Source organism: Procambarus clarkii, chromosome 66 (assembly GCF_040958095.1).
Source record: "Procambarus clarkii isolate CNS0578487 chromosome 66, FALCON_Pclarkii_2.0, whole genome shotgun sequence".
Taxonomy (NCBI): domain Eukaryota; kingdom Metazoa; phylum Arthropoda; class Malacostraca; order Decapoda; family Cambaridae; genus Procambarus; species Procambarus clarkii.
Window position 1 is genome coordinate 24,943,419 of NC_091215.1, and position 20,751 is coordinate 24,964,169.

Genomic DNA, 20,751 nt, shown 5'->3' on the forward strand with positions numbered 1-20,751 from the left:
ACATTTTTTGTTGCCTTTGTCAGCTGCACATCATGTTGTCTTTAGTGAAGGTATCTTTGGGGACAGCTGCAATTTCACTAAGGATGAGTTGCTGGCTCAGAGGTAAAGCCTGCTTTGTTTGCTGTCTATTTCCTTTCTTGAGACTCTGGGCTCAGCAGGTGATGTAGGCTTCTTTCCTTGTCCTTCATACTATTTAAAAAGTCACCACGGTTATGTGAGAGCAGTTTTGGGGGCACTATTTATGTTTCATGCAGTGTTTGCAGGGGGCATGTTCTCTGCAGGTTGGGGCCCTTCATGAGCCACCTTTGCTCGTGGGGTCCCAGGTGGACGGTTCTGCCCCTACCTACCTTGAGGCTACCTTGAGGTGCTTCCGGGGCTTAGTGTCCCCGCGGCCCGGTCGTCGACCAGGCCTCCTGGTTGCTGGACTGATCAACCAGGCTGTTAGACGCGGCTGCTTGCAGCCTGACGTATGAGTCACAGCCTGGTTGATCAGGTATCCTTTGGAGGTGCTTATCCAGTTCTCTCTTGAACACTGTGAGGGGTTTGCCAGTTATGCCCCTTATGTGTAGTGGAAGCGTGTTGAACAGTCTCGGGCCTCTGATGTTGATAGAGTTCTCTCTCAGAGTACCTGTTGCACCTCTGCTTTTCAATGGGGGTATTCTGCACATCCTGCCATGTCTTCTGGTCTCATGTGGTGTTATTTCTGTGTGCAGGTTTGGGACCAGCCCCTCAATTATTTTCCACGTGTAAATTATTATGTATTTCTCCCGCCTGCGCTCAAGGGAGTACAGATTTGGGCTCTTAGTCGGTCCCAGTAATTTAGATGTTTTACTGAGTGGATTCTAGCAGTAAAGGATCTCTGCACGCTCTCTAGGTCAGCAATTTCTCCAGCTTTGAAAGGGGCTGTCATTGTGCAGCAGTACTCCACTCTAGATAGCACAAGCGTTTTGAAAAGTATCATCATCGGTATAGCATCTCTAGTGTGAAAAGTTCTTGTTATCCAACCTGTCATTTTTCTTGCAGTTGTGTTCCAGATTCTTCCCATCCATTGTCCTGACTCCGTCCCTCCAGAGGCTCCTGCACTATTAGACCTTTTCTTACAAGAGAAGGTTCATACATATAATGAATCTTTTCTTACAAGAGAAGGTTCATACATATAATGAATCTTTTCTTACAAGAGAAGGTTCATACATAGAATGAACCTTTTCTTACAAGAGAAGGTTCATACATAGAATGGCAAAACAGTTAGCAAAATCCTGAAAGAATTGGCGATTGGCGTTATCTTGCGATGATTTCGAGGCTTTAGTGTCCCCGTGGCCCAGTCCTCGACCAGGCCTCCACCCCCAGGAAGCAGCCCGTGACAGCTGACTAACACCCAGGTACCTATTTTACTGCTAGGTAACAGGGGCATAGGGTGAAAGAAACTCTGTCCATTGTTTCTCGCCGGCGCCCGGGATTGAACCCGGGACCACAGGATCACAAGTCCAGCGTGCTGTCCGCTCCAACCGACCGACCGGCGTGCTAAACATAGCTTCATAAACTTGAAAATTTAAGTTCCTGATACCTTCCTCATGAACAATATCTTCAGCTCGGATATTATGATGGATATTAACACAAATACAGCAGGTCTGTCACTCAGGCAGAGATGTTCAATGAAAGTAACTGTAAACTGTAGTTTTATATTTACATACACAGTACAATGTTATATTGTTATAAACATCAACAATAAATATTTTTCTTGTACATATTGATTGCTGATAGTCATTTGGTAATACAGTAAACAGTACTAGCTAATTACAGTAACTATAAATATGAATGTGGCCAGAGTATCAGCCAAGATATAATGGAGTATTCCCTTATCAATCATACTTTATATATTGGCTAACTTGTTATTGCTATGCTACTGACAAAGAACAAATTATTCTAGTTAAGATTTAACAAAATTTTGTTAGCGATCTTAAAAACAAATCTTAACCTGCATTCATTTTTGGAACCTTTAACTTTAACTTCTGATATCCAGTAATGTAAACAATAATAGATAATGAAAACTGTAATAGCTAATGTCAACTGTTCTAATATAAATTTTAGTGACTAATGTAAACAAGAAAATTTTTATCTCTATACAGTACTGTATATGAAATCAAGATTCTTTAGAATTGTTGCCATATAACTAGAATTAAACGTACTAATTATGTGGCAAGTGGAATGAATAAAATGAAAGATGCACAGGTATATAATTTTAAGTATGTCAGCATCCTCAGGAGTTTGTTTCAGGTTTAGGACCCCCCATTACCTTTTATGAAGGGAAACTTCAAGTAATCGCCCTGTTTTGAGTCGCTCAATAATTCTGAGCAGAGAAAGGTACAGTATTTTCTTGTCGACTGTACAGTAAAATGGTATCACGGTAAATTTTGCCAACTTTTCCACTTTCGGAATTGGGACCTGATACTGTATTGAAAGTTGTACAGCTGAGCATCTAAAATACAACGTAGTTAAGGCCAAACCCATTGTAGGTACAGTATTTAAATCCAAGAATGTCAAAAATGCATATATTTTCCCCAGACTGTTCTGATTTATGGCAGAATTTGTTTTCTAATCAAGGCAAAATAATTACATGGTGTATGGTAAGGAGGGAGTGATGAGGTTTCGTAACAAATTTCAAATTTCTTGTCCAATAGCAAAAAAAAAAAAAAAAAAAAAGGATTTCTGGCTTGATTTTTTATTCAATAAAAAATGACTATTGTACTGAATATATAATTTTGTCTTTATATTTTAGATGCTCAACTTCTGGAGCATTATATATCATGAGTAGATGTATGCCAGTAAAGAATACTGGAATACAGTAATTGTTCTCACAAACATGAAAAAGAATGTGTTGAAATGCAATTTCTACAATGTAGCACACAGGTTTTAAACTTAGTGATTTTCTTATTTATTAAAAAATGGAATGTCCTAATATGGGAATGTAAATTGATAATACATTTATGCATACTGTACATAAAATTAATAAACTGAAGATACAAATTTCTGCTGACCATTAAGCAACAACCTGGAAACTGCAACACTAGATTTTTGGACACTGGGATTTATTCTTGGGAAATAGTCAGACACAGGAATAAAGGCCTGATAACACGCAAAACAAAATGTTGCTTAAAATTATGTATATAATACAAATATTATTTTGAATTTTAAGTTAAAAGGCAGCTATTAGGTCACAAATATATAAATGCTTTATTTCTGAAAGGAATATACTGTATTGTAAATACAAAATACTGTACAGGTGCCCTTGTATATAGAAAACATGAATGTTAAGTTTCTAAAAAACAAGAGTGCTATCTAAAAATGTGCTTTATAAACAAAAATTGGAATACGGTTACAATGCCAGTCATGGTGAAGTTCTACATGGATGTCCTGAGGTTTAGATAGTAATTTTTAATAATATGATCACAAACCAAGAAAAAATATATAGGGATTTGCAACAACTTTAGTTTACGAGGAAACAAAAGGATGGATGTGAAAGTGGGAGAGAGAATGGGGGAAGTGTGTGTGTGCAGGGTGAAATAGTGAGAGAGTGAGTGGGTGTGAGGAGTGAACCAAATCATGCAGCCCATCCTCGTAAACAAAAGTCAAAGTCCATTCCATGCACCGTTTATGAATGAAAAACGGTTTACACACAACTCACGACGTTCGAACATCTCAAAAAGTGCTTCGCTGACGACTTTTTACAGCATTGTGGTTGGAACAAATGCTTCACCTACGTACCACAAGTACAAATAATTGTTAACAGAACCTAAACATCTAACCTAAGCAATGCCTAAATATGCACAGTATGCTAATATATAACTATTAATTTATATTAGAAAATTCCTATTTTGAAAACAGCATATTAAAATTGATGAATGTGTCTTTGGGGTCGAGCACTGGGCGGAATGGACTTGGTCTGAGGACAGGTTGCATCATGATTATCTTTGTGTGGACAGGTGAGCATGCTTTGAGTGCATGTTGTACAATTTAAATTATTGGGCACTCATATAAAAGTTTTGCTATAATAGGATTTCCAATAAGGGTCAAATATACACATCAATTTCTATAACAAAAACCACAATGGAACAAAGATGATTAGCTACAGTCAAGTTCATTACAGTGTAACTCCAACTATCCTAATTAACCATTATGTCTGGATGTCCAAAAACTGGAATTCTAGTTTAATTAAAGAATACATCATGAATATATTGTATAATTTTCCACTTTTTTTGTTATTGAATGTATGGCTACAAGTACCTATAATGGTGTTTAATGTGGACAAAATTATATGAGCATTTGTTTTTTTCCATATAAATGGGTATGCTCCCATTGATTCTCAAGTGATTTTCCAAAGTGAGGGGTGAAGAACCAGATACTGTACTGCATTTGCCTTCCAGTAAACCCGAGTCAAGAAAATGGGAATCCAGATAACAAAGCAATGTCACTTAAAATGCAATTCTTAGTGCCAAAAGAGAATAGCTAAAGTAAACTGTTCAGTAAGTGAAACTTATAAGGATTGAATAATGAAACCCCCTTTTCTGGTAGGGCCACTCTGTAGCCTCTTGAGATACAGTATAGCACTGGAGCTGCCAAGCCTTGGGTAACTGCACAAAGCCTGTAAGACCAAACCAAAGCCACTGGGAGACAAGGCCTGAATATAGCTCTCTACAAAGCATCTACTCCAGAAGCCTCACAATCAGGAAACAGTGCCATGTGGACCAGAAGTCACTGATTCCAGGCAGAGTCAAAAAGGGCCACCTACAAATGGCCAAATATATCAAAGCCAGAAGCAGAAAACCTTGTCTACCAACCACTGAAAGACCAGAGGGAAGAGACTGTCCATTGGGTTGTTTGAAATGTCCCAATTTGAAGCATCTATAGGCCTAAATACTGGGATTGGCAGAAGTCTGGCTACAGTATTCACAGACTAACTCTGCTGGGAAAGGGAATGACCTGAAATTTCCCCCATATAAGGCAATGGACCACTGAAGCACAATGCAAATTAAACCAGTGTATGGAGTACAATAGGTAGAGGGTAGGCTTGGGTTTGCCTCAAGAGGCCCCTTTTGTAATTTCCTTAGGCTTTGCAGCCCCAATTCAATAGTTTGGAGAGTTACTGAGGAGACCCCTCTTGGAAATTCTCAGAATAATGAATTATTGGGATTAGAATTTTCATACTATATGAAAACAGCCCACAAAATACATCCTATATTTATGCAATGTATTAGTATCGTTCTTAATCACCCATCATGCCAAGAACGGTATAGCTGCTCAATTAAAGTGATTTTGATTTGCTATCAATGGCTACAGTGTAGCCATTGATAGATGCAGAGATGTTCATGACAGTTTGACTGCCTTTCATACTTCTGGGCTGATTTTGTGCCATAATAGTTATTGTACACAGCCAATTTTTCCTGAGAATTAAACAGAAAAGCATACATGATGCATCTTCAATGATTAAAGCCTTTTGGGCCAAGGTTTCTATCGTGATTTCTGGCACAATGGGGTTAGATTACATCCATGTCTTCATCTAAGAAATATTAACTAGGTTACTATAAAATTTCAGCAAATGCTTTAGATCTGACTGACATAAAATACTAAAAATAATACAATATTGTCTATGATACTATATTAAAATCTATAAAATGGTAAATCGATGATTCTTATTGCAAAGAAATATATTGCACATACAATGTTATGTAAAAATAAAAGCTGCACAACAGTACAAACTTAAAAATGTCTAAAAATAACACTGTCACTCTCTTAATAAATATAGTTTAAAATATTTAAAAGATCTTTACTTGGTCATGTCATCTTGTGGTGGTTGCATCTCGTTCACACAAGTTGCACCAGCATTTTCACTCAATACATTCACTTGCTCAGTAGCCTTCATATTTGGATTCAAAAATGTCTCTCTCTCTAATACTGCCATTGCTGCCATTTTAAGTTCTTTAGGGCTCATTACATAAATAACAGTTCTAGGCTGCATTAAAACACTTGGTTTGAATTTCACACCCGGCTGGCCACTACCAGAACCCTCCAGCCAGGAGGGAACATTCCTTGCCCTTTGTGTCATACTGTCACTTCTGGATTCCTGTTCCATTGAATTTAATAAAATAATTACTAACAACTAACACTATTATTACTAATCTAATTCAACATTTAAAGCTTCTAGTTCTTACAACACTAACACAGTCAAGTATCAATACTGAATGGAAAAAAATGACAGGGTTCAGGAGTTAGTTGCACAGATAATGTATCCAAATTATTTACAAAATGCATAACTATAATAGTTTCTACAATAAAAAATGCTAAACCTAAAAATTCAAGAAAAATACAGTACTGTAATTACAATTTCCCGTTCAAAATTTATCCATTTCTCATATTTAATATTAACATAAAAAATGTAATTTATAATGGTACTAAATGCCAATACTGCTACACACAATATTCATCTATATACTGTACTATAATAATAAAATTAGGACCATATTTTAAATAATTAATCAACAATTGAAGTAATTATTGCAACTTTAATACTGTAAAACATTTAATGCACAGTTTAGATGTTACCATATTCCAAGCTAGATTCTGAGGAGGATGGGGACAGCTGTGGATACTGCTCGGGCACAGGATGAAGGTAGGGGTTTGGACGCCTTACTGGAATTCCATAGTAATCATCAGTATCTTCTGCTGAAGTATCTCCACCACCCCAGTCTAAACCTGTAGCTGCACGCTCAGTTATAATTTGTTTAAATTCTTGAATGGACTCATTAAGTGACCATAACTGACACAGAAGAGACATATCCAGCTGACGCAGGCCAACCTGAAAATAGATTAAGGGAGAAATGTAAAATATAAGGTGCTCTGAGGGTAAAGAGTATTTGTGAGTTCACGACTACAAACTAACCTAAAATTTTGCTTTGGAAATTCATGAATAAACTTGTTCTACTTTGATCTTGTAACAGCCTTATGAGCCAATCTAAAATTGCCAAATACAGTGAGACTTTAATTAGCCAAGTTTTTATTTACCAGTCTCTCTGGATAAGAGTAATGACAAATTTCTTGTTACTGTATATCAATTTACCATTACACTGGTGGGGAAATCAATAAAAATGCTGACCGCATCAATATTAAAAAAAAATCAAAAATTATAATCAAAATGTTTATTCAGGCAAATGTACATACATAGAAGATGAGTTATTATCATAATGTTGGATTTATAGATAGAACCAGTACATCCAATACCTAAAGCCCTCATACGCAAGGTGTGGGGAAAACCCCCCACATAGACTAAAACTTAATACTAATTGAGATTAAAGTATAAATTGTGCAGAAAGAAGAAAAGAAAAGAAGGAGCGAACGTGGCAGAAATCAGCAATTATACAAGTTGGTCAACAAACAGTATGGTTTGAAAATAGCAAGACATGGGTTGACAATTTGGGTAGGTTAAATGGAGTATATTAACCAATTAGTCATCAAGCAGCACAATCATTAAAACCAAGTGTTATTCGAATAATATAAAACATTTTTACAATAATATAAAACAGATGGTATAAATTAAATCCTGTACTATACAGTGTTTGTTTAATGAGACATAGTAAGAGATGTTAAGATCGATGGCACTTTGATTCAGGTGGAATAAGGTGGTTGTGCAGCCCGTCCTCTCAAGCATTCACAACATACTAAACTCATTTACTAAATTGCCCAAACCTAACATACCTGAGGACCCACAAATAGAAAAAGGAACCAAGTCAAATTTGTGATTTTGACAAATGATTTTTGTCATGAAATGACTGAATTTTTATCACTACATCAGTTTTTGGCCTTAGAGCATTCATACTTCAAAAAACTTTTAAATTTTAAAATTCAACTGGAAAAGATCATCAGGGCAAATGGAGGAACCTTTGACAAGCCGCCAACTTCCTGTCCCTGACGAAGCCATTAGTACTAGTGGCCCTCAGGTAAATTCAGGTTGGGTAGGGATGTAAATACTTTTCATCCACCATAACTAGTCTATGTGTTTTCCATTTTTTTCTGAAACAACTAGTACATCCATACACTATCATATCTCTAACCCTACTCATGAAGGACAGAAGAAAGTGTACATACAGTATGCTGGTTAGCCTTGCATAAAAGTATAGCTATTATGTTAAAAAAAATTATTTTGATTAGTTTTAATTAGGAAAGATGTTACAGTAGCAGCATTAGTCATGCTCAATCAGAAAAGAAGAAGAGGGATGTTATACCTATTCAGGAAAAAATTAGATTGATTGGAAAGCTGGATAATGGTGCAAGTGATTTGAGTATGGCATTGGAATCAGCACTGTTTCAGACATATGCAGGCAAAAGCACAAAGTTACTGAAATGTGCTGCTGAGAGGGAGTCTTACTGCTTTGGTTTCAAAAGGAAATCTTGTGTTGGCAATGAATAAGGTTTAGAGCCAGCAGTGTTTAAGCAGTTCATGCAGAATCATTATGTAGAAACTGTGAGTGGAGATCAGGTTACTGTATATGCAATTATTAATACAGTATTTTAAAAAATGTGCTAATAGACTATCAATAAAATTTGTCTATTATTAGAACTCACCATTTCCTTCCTTAGCACAGCCAGCTGTGAGTCTAGAGTGGAAGGCCTACGTTGCCTGGTAGGCCCGTGTGCAGGACTTAATCTTGGGTTATTTCCAGAGATTGAACCAGGAACTGGAGGACTTCCTCTTGGACTGTGAGTTTTATTTCCTGAGGTGCATCCACTTGGATTTCGTGGAGATGTTGAATGACTTCGGGGTGATGAACGGGGAGAGAATCCCTGCATGGAGCCATTAGCATAGTATGGTTCAAATGCACTAGCACCATATCCCACTCCAGAATAATGGGAACGAGCAGATTCAGGACGCGAATCCATGCGTGACTCTGTACGTGAGTCAGCTCTCACAGGACTGTAACGTTCAGTACTAGGCTTCACTGGAGGACTGTATCTCTCTACTCCTCCAACACCACTTCCACTACCCCCACTGCTACCACCACCAGCACCTTCCCGTCGACCAGCTAAGTTGATCAGGCCACTCAGACTTTTGGGAAGAGGTGGCAGTCCCTGAATGGTTGTCATTTTTGCAATTTTATTATCAGATTAATGATTTAGTACATGAAGATCAACTCAAAGCAGATGTATAGAAGAAATGAGGTAGAGTATAATATATTAGTATTACTGCTACTTACAGCTCCTGAACCCTGCCAATGACAAATTAGTGAATACCCATATTTACACAACTACTTTCAGAAAAATTAATTAATGACCTTTCTAACATGTTTCATATCTTATTTATTTTCACAAAAACTACAAGAAGAAACAGTTTGTACAAAGAAGAAACAGTTTGTACAATTTAATTTGAATATAGGAATCTTCAAAATCTGTAAGGAAAATAATATGCATTAGTAAACTTTAAAAATAAATGGAGCTAAATATATCAACACAAACTAGAACACGAAACAATGGATATGAATAGTATAAGTAGAGATTCAGAAAAGGCTTCGATAAACGCTATTTTGTAAATTTTATTGTAGATTTTTGGAACAAATTAAGGAGGCATGGGATTGTTGGATTGCTTCAAGCATAGGTCAGAGGGTTGTATGCATACAATGTGCCCTTATCAAGATGTGGTTGCATCAATTCCTTCATGATTATTGCAAACAATCCATGTGTGTCATTTTTGTCAGTGTCAATGTTGCTGCCAGTGTTCATAATCATTTCAATGACCAGTTCTGTATCACAGTCATACATAATGAATAACTTTGTCCAACTCTGCAGCAATTTGATGGTACAGTATATACATAATGCTTGACTGAAACAGCCCTTAAACAGCATAAAATACTCATTAATCACAATATTCTGGGTTGGTATATAATAGGGCATGAACTCTGTATTCATCCCATTGAACAGGTGTCTAATTTTCTAGTGTACACACAACACGGGTTACCAAGAGTAAGACAGATCACAGCATACAGGTTATGTCTTATTCTACAAACACATCATGAGCAGTGAAGAGTAGAGTAGATCTCATCTTTATGCACTTCTGCCAAGAGTGAAGCAGACACATCTTTATGCACTTCTGCCAAGAGTGAAGCAGACACATCTTTATGTACTTCTGCCAAGAGTGAAGCAGATCACATCTTTATGCACTTCTGCCAAGAGTGAAGCAGACACATCTTTATGCACTTCTGCCAAGAGTGAAGCAGATCACATCTTTATGCACTTCTGCCAAGAGTGAAGCAGATCACATCTTTATGCACTTCTGCCAAGTGAAGCAGATCACGGCTTTATGCACTTCTGCCAAGAGTGAAGCAGTTCATGGCTTTATGCACTTCTGCAAAGTGAATGCAGAAGTCATACTCTGTACACACCTCACAAGCTGCCAAGTAGATTACACCCTACTCCTTTTAGTCTTATTCTACTACATTTGGACTCTGATTCTACACACACACAACACACTATGGAGGTCCAGAACTAACGTGGACGAATATCTTTACTGCACAACATATTGTATTTCACTGCCGCAGGTTTACTAGTTTTCACAACAATCTGCTTTTAATTTCAATCGCGACGATAACCATAGCCACATGTATCTCTACTATGTTGGTAGATAAGCCTATGGAAAACCTACAGAGGTCGTTGCACGAGCTGATTCAGCTGTAAATACGAGAAATATTGAGACTGATTCTCCCTCATCCTCCAGTGGTTGTTTACATATTCTTCTGTTTTCCGAAACTCATCATAAAGTGTGAAATAATCTTGCGACATTAAAATATAACCATTTTTATATATTATATTTTTATAATTTAGATGATACAAAAAGTTCTTTATGTTATTTAATTTCTTCTTTAAATATATGAATGGTTTAGGGGTACATTGTCAAACACTGTACTACATACGCGACTTCAACAACAGTTTCGGACAACGTGGCGCGCAGCCATCACGTTCGATAACCCGGTGGAAGGTGGGCAAGGTGGCAAGTGGGGTGGTTGGGGAGAATGGGGTCAATAAGGGGGGTGGGGGGACATTAAGTAGGCCTATTAACATAGATATTGGTAGATATCTTTATAGTGCAGTGTACTTTGCGTTGCCAGCCGATGTACAGTTACACCTTATCTAATGTAATCTGTGTCGGCAAAACCATTCGCACAAGCACATAACTACTGGGAGTTAGTCAGCTGTCACGGGCTGCTTCCTGGGGGAGGGGGGGAAATAGTAGTAGTAGTTAGTAACAGTTGATTGGCAGTAGACAGGCGGGCCGAAAGAGCAGAGCTCAACCCCCGCAAGCACAACTAGGTGAATACACAGGTAGGAGCGTAGGGAGAAAGAAAGGAGTCAGGGAACCATATCCCCAAACCCTACAATCCCAGAGGGGAGTGGGGAACCCTCCACAAGAAGTTTAACAGCCACAGGGAGAGGAGCACCACCCCCATCTTCCGCCCAATAGACATCCTACTTACCCCAACCCCTGCCAGCCCCCAATTAATTGCCCACCTATGGCATCCTCCCCCCACTCACCCCCCCTCCCCAGGACCTCCCGTCTCCCCCACCCTCCTAAGCCCTCCATTCTTCCCCACCCCCTTATGCCCTCCATTCTCCCCCACCCCTCTAAGCCCGCCCTTCTTCCCTACTTCCCTAAGCCCTCCCTTCCTCACCCCCCCCCCTCTGCTCTCCCTTCCCCCCCCCACCCCCCAAGACCTCCCTCCTCTTCTGCAACCCCAAAGCCCCCTTTCCCCCTCATCCCCCAAGCCCTCCCCTATACCCCCCCAAGCTCCACCTCGGTGAGACCCCATCTGACCCCCCCCTAAGCCTCCCCCTCTCACCCTCCCACCCACGCCCCACCCTCCCAAGCCCTCTCTCCTCCACTACCACCAGATCCTACCAGCCCCTGTACACCCCAGATCCCCCAGGTCCCCCTCCTTAGGCCCCTCCCATCCCGAACCCTCCCCGTTTCCCCTGCTTCAGGGGAGTCAACAGAAACTGAGGAAGGACAGAAGAGAGTCAGTTTCAGGGTGATGTACTCGAATATATATGGGATTACAAGTAAGGCATGTGAACCAAGGGAAAGAGCACAAGAAATGAACCCAGAAGTAATCGGACTCATAGAAACAAAACTCTCATGAATCATAATGAATGCGGTGTTTCCCCAGGACTACGCAGTTATAAGGAAAGAGAGGGAAGGTAGGGGAGGAGGCAAGTGGCCCTACTAATGAGAAAGAAATGGAGTTTCAAGGAGATGGCTATCCCGGGCTGCGAGGGATTCAGAGACTACATAACAGGAACTGTGACAATGGGAGGACCAAGAATAGTAGTAGCAATGATATATAACCCTCAACCCAATGACAGCTAGAAGACCCAGGCAAGAGTATGACAACAACAACATGGCAGTTAATACTATAATTGAGAGGGCAGCCTCTGTTGCTTGTAGAAATAGATCCCATCTGCTCATCATGGGGGGACTTCAATCATGGAAGGATAGATTGGGAGAACAAGGAACCGCATGGAGATGAGGATACATGGAGAGCTATTGTGCACCCCATACTCATCCTGTGAGCAGTAGTTTATTGTGCACCTCATACTCATCCTTGTGAGCGGTAGTTTATTGTGCACCCCATACTCATCCTGTGAGCGGTAGTTTATTATGCACCCCATACTCATCCTGTAAGAGAAGCGCAAAAAAGGATTACAGAGGGCACAAATGGTCTTAATCAGATCTCAGCGGAGATTTTTACATTAACAAATTACATCTAACCTATACACCTTATAAGTATGATGACACCTAGTTACAAACATTTTTTTAATTACAGTATTTATGCATTTATAATAAATAATTATGCTAATGCATAACTTTTCTTAAATATGGGGTATTACAAGATAATTGAAGAGGTGCTGTTTATTATTATTAGTCTTCACATTATACAGCTTATACATTAGTCTCATATGTCATTTATTTGGCGCAAGCGAACTATGGATACAATGCAAGGATTTCAGATATATTATCATTTGAAAAGGGTTGTTTGCCATTCCATGCAACGTGAGTTTAGATTGATCTAAAAAAATTATTGAAATTTTCAGTCTAAGATGTAATGCCCCAGTGTGTCACTAAGATTATATACCATTTCATGTAGATCCCACGATCGTCGTCGCCCCTAAATCAACCCAACATTTCATGTAGCGTCAATTTTATTTTATCTCTAGATGGCTCAATTTTTTCCACAATACAGAATGTAACTATAGTGTGCTCGTGTCTTTATTCCCACACTTTACTTCATCAATGATCCTCCATTCAAATCGAACTGCCAGAGATACTTGTAGCTAATACGTATTCGAGCCGTGACAACGTCTGTTAGGCCTTGCCCCATACATATGTTTTATTTGAATGCATATTCGTTGAACACGAATATACATTCGCGTTCAACGTAAGACCTTTGAACATTTCTAAGCAAGGAATTATTTGGATTTATGACTTCAAATGATCTTGTTATGTCATCCTTTAGCGCATATATTGTTCTGGGACGGTTGTTATAAACTAGTTTAAGGTGCCCCCATAACATGTAATCCATAGGTGTTAGATCTGGAGATCCTGGTGGCCATTCAACTGGTCCACGGCGTCCAATCCATTTCCCTCTAAATGTTTCTTGTACAAATTCGCGAACAACCATTGCTTAATGAAAAAGTCATTCAGCAGGAATGATCTTCATCATCCTGAGGAGTGGTAAAAAATCATTCAGCTCATCATCCTGCGGAATGATGTGAAAACACCCCAGATTTATGAGGCGCAACACACATGGGAAAAGATTATATGAGGCTAATTTATAATATCGGTTAAAGGCTGCTTCAACTCTTGTTCTTCGCTCTTCTTGAGACGTAAATTAAGCCGGCTTAAAATCTTTTCATGAGGGTATTTCTAATCCTTGATCCTTGGGATTAACCTTGCCATCACTTTTTTTATTATCACCAAGCTTAGGTACACAGCAATGAGCTGCTATTTAAGTAACTATATGTCAGAGCTACGAGGAGTGGTACCAGGTTGGGGGGGGGGGGGGTAGAAATAGCCTAAGCTACTTTATCCCTTTGAGATGTATTTCTTTCTTGTCTCAATAAACATACTTGAACTTGTGGTACTAGGCTACATAAGGGTCTATCCTACCCAACCCCCCATATATCTGTTCTCTCATCTTTCTTTCTGTATTCCCCTCTCTTTTCTCCAAATTTATCCCCTAAGATCCCCCTCTCCGTTCTTTTCTCCCCTTTCCCACCCCTATCAAATAAAATCAAATGTTTATTCAGGTAAAAATACATACATACAAGATGAGTTACAAACATAATGTTGGATTTCTAGATAGAGCTAGTACATACAATGCCTAAAGCCCGCCAAACTCCCTGTTTATGAATGAAAAACGGTTTACACACGACTCACAACTGATGACGTTCGAATACTTCCGGAACAAGTGCTTCACTGACGGATTTTGTTCGAACCACAATGCTGCAAATGCTTCACTAACGTACTACATATACAAATAATCGCCAACAGAACCTAAATACCTTACCTAACCAATGTCTATATATGCACAATATGCTAATATATTATAATATTAATTTATATTTGAGAAAATTCCCGTTTTGAATGAACAGCATGTAAAAATTTATGAATGCGTCTGTGGGCTCGACCGTTGGGTGTAATGAACTTGAGTCGAGGAAGGGTTGTGTTAACCCGTCCTCCGACCAAGTCCATTCAATCCAGTGGTCGATCCCAAATGCATTCATCAATTTTAACATGTTGTTCAATCAAAATAGTAATTTTCTCAAAAATAAATTAATAGTGTTATATATTAGCATACTGTGCATATTTAGGCCTTGGTTAAGTTAGAGGCTTAGGTTCTGTTGGCGATTAATTGTATTTGTAGTACGAGGGTGAAGCATTTACAACATTGTGGTTCGAACATAAGTCGTCAGCGAAGCACTTGTTCCGGAAGTGTTCGGACGTCATCAGTTGTGAGTCGTGTGTAAACCGTTTTTCATTCATAAACAGGGGGTTTGGCGGGGTGGATGGAATGGACTTTGGCCTTTGTTTATGAGGATGGGCTGTCACCCTGCAAAGTTGGGTTTGTTCTCGACTCACAATTGGCAATTCTGAGTTCAAATCCCGGACGGGACAGAAATGGTTGGGCGCGTTTCCAATCACCTAATGCACCTGTTCACCTAGTATTAAATAGGTATCCAGGAGTTAGTCAGTTTGTTGTGTGGGTTGCATCCTGGAGAAGGTCAGTAATTCTACCGTGAGGTGACCTTGATATAAGCCTAACGTATATATATATATATATATATATATATATATATATATATATATATATATATATATGTCGTACCTAGTAGCCAGAACTCACTTCTCACCCTACTATTCAAGGCCCGATTTGCCTAATAAGCCAAGTTTTCCTGAATTAATATTTTTACTATAATTTTTTTCTTATGAAATGATAAAGCTTCCCTTTTCACTATGTATGAGGTCAATTTATTTTTATTGGAGTTAAAATTAACGTAGATATATGACCGAACCTAACCAACCCTACCTAACCTAACCTAACCTATATTTATAGGTAAGGTAAGGTTAGGTAGCCAAAAAAAGCTAGGTTAGGTTAGGTTAGGTAGGTTAGGTAGACGAAAAAACATTAATTCATGAAAACTTGGCTTATTAGGCAAATCGGGCCTTGTATAGTAGGCTGAGAAGTGAGTTCTGGCTACTAGGTACGACATATATATATATATATATATATATATATATATATATATATATATATATATATATATATATATATATATATATATACCCAAGCTGCCTGTCCCCCGACACAATGAATTATTACAAATATAACCTCATACAGACAAACAATACATTCTCTCTTATAAATATAGATTAAGGTTATTATAGGTCATATATATACATATCTCTCAGGATGGTTGGTCATATATGAACAAACCCACAGAGGCCGTGATGAGCTAACCTGTGTATTGGTCATATATACTTAGTGCGAGTTCAATCTACTACTTGTCTTTACTAGCAAACTTTTAGTAGAATATGAGGATATATTTTAATATTCTTGAGGTGCAGACAGTAAGTCGTAGTTAATATATATCGTGACTAAAAACTATGTAACCTCTACATCTGAAAATATCAGTGAAGACTTTTTCAAATTATCAGTTTAGTCGGTGTAAAGAAAGTTGTAGAAATTCACTATATTTATATAAGGTAAGAATGAGATGAACTGCATGGGCATTTAAAGTAGCTGTATGGGTATTTAAAGTAGCTGCATGGGTTTTAAAGTAGCTGCATGGGTATTTAAAGTAACTGCATGGGCATTTAAAGTAACTGCATGGGTATTTAAAGTAACTGCATGGGTATTTAAAGTAACTGCATGGGTATTTAAAATAACTGCATGGGGTATTTAAAGTAACTACATGGGTATTTACAGTAACTACATGGGTATTTAAAGTAACTTCATGAGTATTTAAAGTAACTGCATGGGTATTTAAAGTAACTGGGTAGTGCAGTAAGCGCTCCCAGGGTATTTCTCCTTCTCTAGTTGTCATGATGTAGGCGATATCCATAGAGAATGGTTCCTTCTAGCTGTGCAACATCTATGTGAGGAGTGACAGAATGATGGAGACATCTATTGACATCCCTCAGTCAATAGTGACTGAAATCATCTCAATGGGTAGGTTTCAACGCGAGACACATTAAATTAGGGAATGATAAAACAAACAGAAATGGTTCAGTGTTTATAAAATACATCAACAGGAACAATATGACGTACAGTAATTGATAAAACTCATCTAACACCACCCATTTCTCAGGTGGAAGACTTGATTATGCAATCGGTCATGGTTTCTTAGACAATGCCGTCCATAGATCATTAGTGCAAGAGTTAATTATTCGTCGTCATGCACATACACCATCAAAGATCAAATCAAATGTTTATTCAGGTAAAAATACATACATAGAAGATTAGTTACAAACATAATGTTGGATTTATAGATGCTAAAGATGCTAAATCACAACAAATATGAAATAACAAGTTATATCTCTGACAACCTACATATACACTTCAAGCTCAAAATATACGATTGGTATCAATCGTCTATGTCAATGTGAGGATCATGTTAATGAAGTATAACACGTCACTATGTTAAATGGTTGAATACTAAGTAGGCAAGAACTAAGAATAGAAGACAGCAGTAGTTCTGTAAACCCACGCCGGAAGTCCAAGCATGATCATGTACTACAGGTTGCTGAGTACTACATGGCACACACAACAATTGCGTCGCTCAAGTTAGGAACAGACGTAAAGTGTGGGTGCCCCCATTGGTGGGGTTGGGGGGTTAAGGGTGGGGGTCCTTTTGGTTCCATCCCCCCCCCACCCCACCCCAAGGAGCCAGCTATTAATCATCATTTCCTAGGCTCAGAACCTTATACAGTTGTCAGCGCTGAACCAATATTGCTATAAAAGCCATTGTATTTTGTTGTAAATTATTGTTGAAGTGAATAAATATTTTAATCTGGGATTCAGAATCTTAATATATTTTATATCGCTGTCCGGCTTATAGTAAAATGGATTGTATATGTAACAAATTCATATTAAGTACTTTAAAAAGTATTAATTTATTATTTTATAATTAGAATTTAGGTTATAAAATATGGCTGAATATGGGTGAAACTCAAGACGAAAGAGTACTTGCGTACCGTTACATTCTGGAAAGTTTCCGTTTTGGGGGATAAGTAGCAAGGAATGCTGCGTCCGAAGAGAATAATTATGAGTTATAATCATTGGTCTTGCGTAATATATGATACGCAAGCAGTCAAATTGTGCAAGTATAAAATTAGTATACTTTATTTTAATATGAAGATACATCCATATAAGGCAATTTGTTATAGAATGCGTTGCCAAATATATATTAGAACTCTAGAATATCCAGAGCGCCATGTGACGGCTTTGAACAAGTTGTTTATTGCATAATAAATTTAGCTTGACACTATATGGGCTTTATTGAAGGATATACACACGATCAATCAAATATTAGGTATTGTTGATAGTTGATAGTGTCCGTATGCCGTTAGACATAGGTATTTGTTTACAAACATTGGAATGTAAACAAAAGTGTCGCGGGTCGCGCGTGTTTTGTGTGACTCGCGGTGCATTGTGGGCCACTCGCGGCTGGTATGTTGTGGTGCGCACGCGGGCTGTGTGTCTAGCCGTGTCGCCATCTTCACCGGCTCGTAGGTTTCACACGATGTCTGCTCCTTTAAGGGGGCCCGATCAGCATGCTTGGGCCCTGCTAGCCCTCCAGAAGTCCGCGCCGACGTCCCCTCACCGCGTGCCGTGGTCGCCTGACAGAAAGGGAACCCCCATTGCAAGGTTGGAAGGGAAAGAATTCGAATACATGGTGCGGCAGAGTCGGGTGGTGATTGGGCGCAACTCCAGCAAGGGCGATGTCGATGTAAACATGGGCCATAATAGTTTTATATCGCGCCGACATATCGAGATATATTTCGAGACGCCGCACTTTTATATGATATGCAACGGCAAGAACGGTGTCTTCGTGGACGGTGTGTTCCAGAGGAAGGGCGCCCCGCCTCTCCAGCTGCCCAGACAGTAAGTTTTGCCTTAATCTTTCAATTTAGATATATCTTTTCCTATATTATTGGCTGGTAATTTGTATATTATATAGCAGGGCAGATGGTGAAGGTGTAAGAGTGCTTGGTTAGCTCGTGACAGTTTGACAGGTCATTCAAGCTGAAATCACATTTGTTTGTTTACCCAAGGAAATATGAATATAAAAATACTTAAACAAATGTAAGGCAAAATATTTTTATACTGGCCTATGCTCATTTAAATGAGCTATATATTTATAATTACTTTGCCTGTCCTGGGTTGAAAACTTAAGAGACTTTAGCATTTTAGAATTCTGCATACTCCTGACCTTGCTTAACTTATCCAATAACTGGCAGGTTTGGTTATGATGCTCTTGATACTTGGTAGATTTGTTTTGGTCAAATGATACAGTTTTCTTTAAAAAATGGTAGCTAAGTGGTCAAGCAGAACACCTTTGTAAGTTGCTGCTACTGTTTTTTTTTTTTTGTAATGCTTATGTTTACTGATTGGTGATTATAGCTGGTTGTGCAAGGATTTTATGAATTGAGTTCAGTGTACTGCATGAATACAGTTTTATTTATTTTTGTAAATGCACTTTAAACCAAATTGAAGTTTTTGTTAGTCTATAATTATATTCTATTTTCTCGTGTGGTGAACGTGGGAACCAGCGGTAAAATGGATACTGGTTACTTTATGCAACAATTTGCATACAGATTTTCAAACCTAGCTTAATCAGTGATACATTAAGAAAGTTTGAAGTATATTGTTGAATATTGTGTACAAAAAAATTAAACAATACACAGTCAAAAACTAAATCTTTAAGGGCAAAACAACCCATGTGTGATATACCTACACAGTATATAAAACAATTCTCCAATTAGGTACGAGGAAATTACACTGCTTAACCCTAGTTAAGCAAACCTATCCATATTTATGGCATAATTAAAAGCTTTCAAAAAAGGATTTTGTTGTGAAATGCATTCATATTTTTATCATTCAATGACAAGCTACTTGTGCACTGTGGTGGTACTATGCAATTTTTCATTATTTTGCTCTTTAACCAGATATGATATCGGGGTATTTTCTAGTACTATGGTATGCTTAATATATATGTAACAATACTATAGGTGAGATGTCTATCTTGGAAACAAATTGAGATGGGAATCTGTTTAATAGCATTTACTGTCGTGGCAGTTGATAAGCTTGAAATCTATTGATGATCAAGGTCCACAAAGAGTTAGTGTATATAGTTGATTTACAAGGTAGCTAAGTGGAGATATGATAAATAATTCAGTCATAGGCTAGATATGACCAACATATGATGTAGTTTGAATCAAAATGTGTAGGTATTTTCTGACCATATTTGTAACAAATTTTTTATGTACCCCCATTAGGTAAATACAGTAGTGTGTAGAAATTGCTGGTATTGATATATTTTAACTTGATTTACAAATAATCAGGCCAACTGTTGCTAGGACAGATGTATGAATATTTAAGATATACTGTAACTGTGATAGGAATTATGATTCATGCTGTTGACAATTTACACAGTCTTATTCTTTGATTTTAGTAAAACATGAGATTTTTACTCATAGGCATAGAACTATTTTTGTGAGGGTTTTGACATGATAGAGTAATTGTATACATAATTCTTGTGTACATAAATCTTGAGGGAGAAACTAGTTATGTCAGAAATCATTTCCTAATTATAATCAGCCAGTTTTATTTTAGTAATTAATTTGTAAGAAAGTGGCTTTTGCATTTCAAGTACTGTATTGAATATATAAAGACAGGCTTCCATAAGTAACTGTGATGAAACAGTTCTATATTGATACCATTCTGTATTACACTGTATCTGTAAAATATCACAAAGGAACTCCTGTAGAAAGTATTACAGTATTTGCAACCAACCTTGACCTTGAGGTGATTATTGGGATCACTTCCCTTACAGTGTTTTCTCTTTGATCAGGCCTACTGGATGATGTTCTTATTGACCAATCAACTTAAATGAACATTTAATAGCAGTGTTTAGTTTTGGTAGTTTATTGGA

At 38.0% G+C, this 20,751-nt stretch overlaps 2 protein-coding genes across 7 annotated transcripts in view; one reads left to right on the forward strand and one right to left on the reverse strand.

Annotated features, from left to right (window-relative positions):
• Window positions 1–1,665: 1,665 nt before the first annotated feature.
• LOC123769393 (protein FAM89A) lies at window positions 1,666–11,006 on the reverse strand. Of its 4 annotated transcripts, none has more exons than XM_069309872.1 (4): window positions 10,953–11,006; window positions 8,614–9,434; window positions 6,598–6,850; window positions 1,666–6,118 (listed from the first exon to the last, which is right to left on the reverse strand). In XM_069309872.1, the coding sequence occupies exons 2-4, from the start codon at window positions 9,130–9,132 to the stop codon at window positions 6,105–6,107; spliced, it is 786 nt and encodes a 261-aa protein (XP_069165973.1). In that variant the 5' UTR covers window positions 9,133–9,434; window positions 10,953–11,006; the 3' UTR covers window positions 1,666–6,104. The 4 variants fall into 4 exon arrangements, with proteins under 4 accessions (XP_069165973.1, XP_069165975.1, XP_069165974.1 ...); XM_069309874.1 differs by having other exon boundaries at window positions 8,614–9,117; window positions 10,953–10,968; XM_069309873.1 differs by lacking the exon at window positions 10,953–11,006 and adding an exon at window positions 10,685–10,795 and having other exon boundaries at window positions 8,614–9,117.
• Window positions 11,007–18,245: 7,239 nt separating this feature from the next.
• LOC123769264 (forkhead box protein K2) overlaps window positions 18,246–20,751 on the forward strand; it is a 101,107-nt gene continuing 98,601 nt past the window's right edge. For all 3 annotated transcript variants that reach the window (XM_045760348.2, XM_045760349.2, XM_069309877.1), the window contains exon 1: window positions 18,246–18,701. In XM_045760348.2, the coding sequence (XP_045616304.1) occupies window positions 18,340–18,701 (362 nt within the window). In that variant the 5' untranslated portion in view covers window positions 18,246–18,339. The remainder of the gene's footprint in view (window positions 18,702–20,751) is intronic.